At 48.6% G+C, this 7,652-nt stretch overlaps 1 protein-coding gene across 1 annotated transcript; it reads right to left on the reverse strand.

The window, feature by feature from the left end:
- Positions 1-320: 320 nt before the first annotated feature.
- Positions 321-6,728, reverse strand: LOC126563590 (mediator of RNA polymerase II transcription subunit 15). The gene is made up of 5 exons (XM_050220239.1): positions 6,720-6,728; positions 6,479-6,615; positions 1,103-1,379; positions 599-1,030; positions 321-496 (listed from the first exon to the last, which is right to left on the reverse strand). The coding sequence occupies exons 1-5, from the start codon at positions 6,726-6,728 to the stop codon at positions 335-337; spliced, it is 1,017 nt and encodes a 338-aa protein (XP_050076196.1). The 3' UTR covers positions 321-334.
- Between the last annotated feature and the right edge of the window lie 924 nt (positions 6,729-7,652).

Consider the following 7,652-nt stretch of genomic DNA (forward strand, 5'->3'; position numbering starts at 1 on the left):
TGATGTATGGTCGTCAGCAATCACACTAGCTAAACAAATGGCTGTCCGGCCAAACCTAACCCACCCACATCCCACAGGTTTTATTTCTCAACAAAGACTGCGGATCACCGGGCACCTTTTGTAAGACGAATTTTTATTGGTTCACCTTAATGCTAACGGTGACATCAGTTCTTCACGGGTGTGTAGGAAAATTTTAGCAAGGTTGTGCCGATGGTGTGCGTAAGGGGTGAACAAGTTTTGGAACATCTTCGGGGCGCGGGAAAGGAAAAAATCCTCGAATTCGGGGAAGGGGTGCCCGTGAATGTGTTTGTGGTCGAACACAGGAGATCGTTGCTCAGTAGTAGCCGAAGGTGATGTCGTGCAGCGGTGCAGCACCACCCTGGGGAAGTGCATAATCCTTCGCCAGCTGGTCGAGCACGCTCGTGCTACGTCCCTGGGCAGGACGCGGTTGATAGACGGCCGGCTGGGGTCGTGGCTGCGGGAAGGAGTCGGTGGGCTATACGTTTAATGGGGGGAAAGCAACAAAAGGAACAAACAAAAATGGATGTGTTAGGCATGGAAAAGCTCTGTGCGTAGGCTTTCAGCGAGTGGACATTACATTGGCCGATTTGGCACTGTGCTGCGGTGGAAGAGCGGACGGTGCAAACTGTGGCTGGGAGTACCGGATCTTGGGCTCGGGACCGGCCGGTGCGGCTCCGGGGAACGTTTGCGGACCAACGTTGCGGTACTCAACGTCCGGACGGGCTGGGAGCTGCTTGGGCGCGTAGACAACGTCCACTGGGACGGCGTTCGGGATTTGGGCGCGTGGTGGCGCCGGTCCTACCGACGCGGATGGTGCGGCACCGAAGTGGGATCGCTGCACGTACTGTGGTGCCGGTTGGTATTTGGGCTGGGGCAGCGGTGCTGGCTGCTCGTCGTAGTCGTAGTACTGTGGCTGAGATTGCTGTGGCTGGTGCTGCTGAGGACGCTGTGGCTGGTGCTGCTGGATCGGCACCTCCTGGAAGCGTGGTTTCGAGATGGGTCGATGTTTCTACAACAAAAAGCAAAACAGATTAGCCGACGTTCGTGCGTTGCAATGGCGGTTAAAGTCACTGTTGCATACCTGCAGGCGTGGGGCCGGAATGTTGCCGTCATCGTCCTCGAGCAAATCGTCCTTGCCGGTCGTTTCGTCGACGAGCGTCGGGGGCGGTACTGTGATACCTTCACCGGACGGTTGGAACCCGTACTTGTTCGCACCGTACTCCACCACCTTCACCTTGCCGGTTTCGTCGACGTAACCGTACTTGCCCTTTACCTCGCCGGTTGCCAATTTCGTTTCGATCTTGAACGAACCGTCCGCACCCTCGTAACCGTAGGTGTAGGAACCATCTTCGTTGTGTCTGTAAGCAGAGTTTGAATTTAGAAAATGAATAATAGAATAGAATTCTATAGGGAGGTCTAGAAAGGACTTTCTTGGTAGTATGGTAAAGTTTCATACCAGCATTCCTATATCCTGATCACTAACTGCTGATGTCTTGTCCATTTGAAAAAAACTCTGATATCATCAGAAGACTTTTACTCAGACATTGTCAGTAGTGCTTTCCAAGCAATAGGAGTAGCGAGGAAGAATGACTCTCCAAGGTTCAGGGCTTCAAGCAAACAGATATGATATCTATCACCTTCGAGAACTTAAACTGATCATTGATGTGCTGACCTCTTCTCTCGCTACAAAGATCTCGGATGTCATCCGAAGACTCATATTCAACTATCTACCAGATTTCAGGACGAACCAGTTTAGTTCTTTTTGGAGAAGAATTGTACAACATCATCAGTCGTCAGTCACATCCAAGATAACCTCACAGGATCTGAAGGGTCTTTCTCAAACATCAGACTACGTCAGACAAGACAATATAAGAAAGGATGTTGAACTATTTGCTCTATCCAGTCAACCACTCATGTTAGCTGAACTGTAAATACTCCACGATGAGTGAACACCTCCGAATGTCGAACACAGGCATGTATCGTCGCTTCGATTCTGAATTTCACTCGCATGACGGTGTGGCTGGTCACTGTCAGGGTTGTGGCACATACCAACCGATTGGGACCTTTCACAACCACCTGAGCTTTCGTATCCAGGCCCGCTCGAATACAGCAAGGATCGAACGAAAATTTCAACTCGCTCCCCAGTCCCCGACATTGATCGATGGGTTTACTTACATTTTCCATCGACCCACGCGTCTACCGGATGGACGAACGTGAGCGACAACACGGTCACGTTTGATGAACTTTAATGCTATTCTTTCCCCCGTTTTCCTTCAACAGCAGCAGTGCCGAGATGGTCGAGTGGTCGTAAGGAGAGGCGATAAAAATAACCCCACGACTTGTCAGACGCGTTCGTTGTGTCCTGTCCCGTGGCGAACAAACTGGACACTAGTAATCTCTGGCTGCTCATGTGCAGTTTTCGTGGCACTTCATGGCCATCATCATCATTGATTTTTTTTTGTTTTGTTCTCTTTTGCTGCTGTCTCCATGTACGTTTGTCGCCGTAGCGCTTGTGAAGGATTACAGTGTAACTAAGGGTTCCGTCGTTGATGTAGGGCAGCAGTATCTACCGGTGATTACCGGGACGGATGCCCTTATCCGCAACAAAAGGTTCTAGCGCTAGGAGACGGTGAGGTTTGCTATGGTTTTGGTGGCAAATACTTTGAACAATCAACCGCAATACAAGAGGGAACACAAACAAATTTCCTGACGAGCTTCCGCACAAACGCACGTACTCTCTCTCTCTCTCTCTCTCTCACACACACACACACACACACCAGGAGGTTTGCCTCAGTTAAAAGCTCATTTTGTATCATGGAAACGATGAGGCAGAAGAGCAAAAAAAAAAACTGGAGTAGAAATTCTTTGCATCGCGTACGTATCCTTACACGCTCGGTGAACAAATTCATCGTCAGAAGTATCGGCAAAAGACTGGGCAGCAATGAACCGGCCAAAGCCCAGCTCTGTCGACTATATTGATTTTCCAATCAATAAACTAAGCAAATGGTGGTCGAAGTATCCGAAGGCTCGTGCCCACATCTCGCGCCGCACTACAATGGTTCTGGGCTTTGCTGTTCGCAGCCTCACACTTTTCCACCTACTTCAACCCACCCTCCCTCTTGGCACACACACACACTTTTAGCCCGTATCACTACCAACGTATCTACTAAGCGCGCTTTTCGTTTTCGTAGCAAAACCCCGGAATCATTTATGCTGAACGGAAATGGAATCAGGATAAATGACTGTGAATATTTTTCGCTTTCTTTCCATCCGTGCTCGCCCATCCGCTCCATCGCTTGCTACCTCCCATCGGTCCGGTGCTGTGGAGCATTCGGTACGTTTGTGAAACGGCTCCGCAAACCGTCGATGACAATGGGCGAAGGTCGAAGGCGAGCACTTTCTTTGCACCGAAACCATCTCTCGCCCACCCGGTTGCTCCCAGTGTTCGGTGGGAGGGGAAAGGGGGGGGGTAGGGCTAGGGATGGGTGAGACTGTTCCGAGGACCAACATAAATCAACTCGAAGCTGGTGAAATACACCCCAAAAGCAAATACATAATGAGTAGGGCAGTAGGAAAATCCTCCCGTTACGATGGAGCGAAACATCGGTGGATGGTCTGTTGGAACCGGGCGCATATTCCACGCTTCCAGGCAGGGTTCAAACCTCTTAAGCTCTTCTGCTTTCTGTACAGACCATCCATACACACAGAGGAGCGCGCGCGCGCGCGCTCCCGCCATCGGTTCGGGGATTTTGAAGGATGATGATGAAGAAATGGAGCCAGAGTCTGGGCAGATGGTTGTGGTACCAACAACACCAACCCAACAGCAATAGAGAGCAAACGAGAAGGAGAGGTAAAAAGCCGTCGACTGATTTATTCGCCAAGAAGCTGTTTGGCAGGTTTGGCCCGTAAGTCTGAGCCCCGAAACGGACAAAACGGGCATCGAGGCCGGCTAGCGCACAGCGCCAAGTGTTGCCCCATTACAGGCGCAATGGGTCGAGTGAATGGAACCGTTTCGAAGGATATTGGAATGATTGCTAAGAGGCAACACACCAGCAGGTAAAACCGGGAAGCGTTGGCTGTCCAGATCTGGGCAACAATATTCCCAATCAATCGACTACGGATTAAATGGTCGGTTAGCTAGACCGTTACGAATGCCGACTGAGCCTTTTTGGTGCCAAAGTAGAAGTAGTTGTTCTCTCGCTCGCTAGACGCTGTTGCTATCTGGAACACACTAGCACTTCTTTTAATCAGACTTTATTTATTAAATGCGTGCCCAACAGAAGCTTCCGTTCGTAACGATATCGGATCAATTGATTTAGCACAGAGTAAGCAGAGTGAAGGAAAAGGCCTTTTTGTTTGTTTTTTTTTTATGTTTTGGGATGCAACGAACGTATCAAATCCCAAGATTTAACTTTATCCAATCGTGTCCACTGATGATACATCATTAAAGGTGATGTAACACTCCGAGCACGGTGTTGTACCCTTTAAAACCGACTTTATGTACTAAGCCTTGCCTACCTTTCGGGGGAGTTTCGCTGGGATTTCTTTCTGTTTTCGAGCCGCGCTTCAAATATTCAACCACACTCGGTTAAAGCACAACGTTGAGCGTATTAAAGCAGGCTTTTTCCTTATTAAATGCCTACAAAAGATGACATCTAACCAACCACAACTGGGATTTTAAAAGAACACTGAGCTAAATACTATTTATTTCAAGCTATTATAGAACGAAGGGACAAACTACAATTTGTCTTTCAAACCTTATGGTAAGCCTCCAACAAAACAAGATCACTACGGTAACTTTATGGTAACTACAACTCACAAAAAAAACCCCTGACATTTGTCTTCAAACTCGTACGCATCGCAGATCTTCTTGCTCGCCCTACAACTATGGCACTTTGCACATTTCATCTAGCCGCAGGCATAGTAGCACCGGAATAGTAAATCAAAGGCACAAGGGGAAAGGCGGTAAGTGGGGAAGGGCAACAGGAAGGACAAGAAAATGGCCTGACGTTTCCCTAACGCGTACGCCCGCCCGCTAGCGCTTGGTACGCTTTGGGGAACTTTTTCCCACCAACGGGCCGTTGCACTTCGGCGATGACATTTCCGGTGGCCGGCCGCAAGGCACCCGCGTCCACCACCGGCCGTACCGCTCCAGCACCGGTTGGGATGAATTTCGAGTGAATTTTGTCGCCCGAACGCAGCTTGCAGTTGTTACGCACTGCGGCAAAGCAACGCTTCCGATAGTAACCGCTTCTGTCACTGTCACCATTTCCGTTTGGTGTGCGAATATGTGTGTGTGTGTGTGTGAAGGGGAAAGGGTAATAAAGGAAGAGAAGGGGAAGAAGCGGAAGAGGTACGTGTGGATGACAGTTGCCGGGAGCATATCGTCGACAGATGATGGCAAAAAATCAAACACAACAATAGGAAATAGGAAACCATGTCCGTCAGGCGATGCAATTCGTGAATTCGTCGTCACCAGTATGATGCGTGTGAGAGTGTACAAGTGTGTGAGTGAGAGGGAGTGTGTGTGTGTGTGTGTTTTTATTCCAAACCCGGTTGATGCGGTTTCCGAATAGATTTTTTTTATTTATATTTGACCGTGAGCAAGTGATTTAAGCCACCCACATTCGATTCCACAACAGCCAGCCAGCAAACGCAGTGTGCAGAATGAGCGAGAAAGAAACAGAGAAACAAAGAAACACAAAAAAAATACAATATGGTCGCGAAAACAAACAAAAACAATGAGTTGCTAATCGCGAAATACCCAGCGCAGTACAAGAAGTTCGCTTCTGCTCCACGCGACTCATTGCAGACACTGAGAAGCGTTGGTTGTGGAGGCGCCTAAAAGTATGCAATTAGTTTTGCCGATGCCAATTGCTGAAGTGTATTGGGCAGGGTGAAGGGAGGGGGGGGGGGTGGAAGCAAGGATATTACCCGCAGATGTTTAAGAACGCATCCTCCATCAGGCTACCAAAAAGGTAATTAAAACATTACCAATTGCATACTGGCAGGCGCAACCAACTCAACACGCTGTGGAATGAGCGCGTACGGGAGCAAAAACAGAACACATACAGAGCTGCCGAACCAAATAAATAAAGGTAGCAAGCGTAAAGTGTTAGCTTAGGATTGTTTCTGATTTCTCGTTAAAAACAAATATCAACACAACAGCACAACTAGCTGGTGGTCTAGAGTTTTAGTTGCAGTTGTTTGAAAACTTTCCCCATTTGATTATTTTAACCACGCACAAACACACAGAGATATCCCTTCCCGCTTAGTTTGGAAATATCCCCACACGAAATGTAGTTTGCATGCAGTTATTTAGCGATTTCTATCGTTCCACATGAATGTACCGAGCGAATTGAGGGGGGTTTTTTTGGTATTGCTTGTTGGTTATTCGTACCTTAATCTAGCCTTATTCTTCCCCATCTGCAAGCAAGCTGGAGCAAAGTTAGCTTACCTGTTGATCTGCTTCAGGATGGGTACGGGCGTTGGTTTCGGCTCTTCAGCCTTTGTACCGATCCGGAGCGGCGCCTGTCGATACTCCTGGTAGTCCTGAGCGAGGATAACGCCCGCCAGACAGGTGGCGATGGTAAGCTGTAACGGGATGGGGGGAAAGTAGGAAGACAAGAAAAACCTAGTCAATCTTTGGGTGAACATACCGTGCAGCTAAGTGTCTTGTTTTATCGATTTTGCATTACAAAGTCCATTCCCTCGATTCTAGCAAACCCCGCAGGAGCAACGCAATTGCCACGTGCCTTCCTACATGTTGGCAGGATAATAACGGATTGAGTTACGGACCCACCGGAGCATACTATGCACATGCGGGTGGTTGCAGACACACACATACGTACAACCCAGGATGCCTGATGCGTTCGCCTTCCGGACAAGGGGTTTTGCAAATGATTGTACATCAATTTTGTTATTATTATTCATAGCATTCAGCAAATTTTACTCCCCACCATCAGCGATTATGGTCGAGCACAGGTCACTCAGTGCAGTGCAGCACAGCTCAACGTTTCATCTAATCTCCCAGACGCCGAGGAAAGCGATCCCCGTACACGCTGTGGAGTGGAATTAATTACGCTTGAAATATTCAGCAGCCTGCTGCTGTGCATGAGTACGACCAAGGATGAGCAATTTCTTTAATCCATTTGCCGAACCAACCGGCAGCATGCGAAGATGCGTTGCGTGGCGATGCATCATAAGAGCAGTTCTGCGTCCAGCAGGATTCTACGAAACGCTTCACAATGCCACCGCTCACATGACTTCAGCAACCGACCATTTAAAGAGCAATCTAATAACGTCCATGCTCGCTTGCAAAGCTACTGATTCTTCGTCCCTGCGCACGGACTACTCCAGACAGTAGCTCATTGCATAGGGATGGGCAAAAACTTTTCCCCAAACTCTACCTCCAACGCTAAGTCCCTCACCATACCTGCAATCAAAACAGAATCTACCATCATCGGGCAAAGAATATTTATACGAGAAACAGTCATGGGTCGGCCTTTAAGAAACCTTGCTTTTTGGAGTGGCTGAGAGTGTGCGTGAGTCTTTTCAACAGTAAAATTTGCCCCTCCAGTAGCCTAGCCGAAGCCCAGCAGCACCCACTTGACGACCGTAATGTTCTGGTA

Source organism: Anopheles maculipalpis, chromosome X (assembly GCF_943734695.1).
Source record: "Anopheles maculipalpis chromosome X, idAnoMacuDA_375_x, whole genome shotgun sequence".
Lineage (NCBI taxonomy): Eukaryota > Metazoa > Arthropoda > Insecta > Diptera > Culicidae > Anopheles > Anopheles maculipalpis.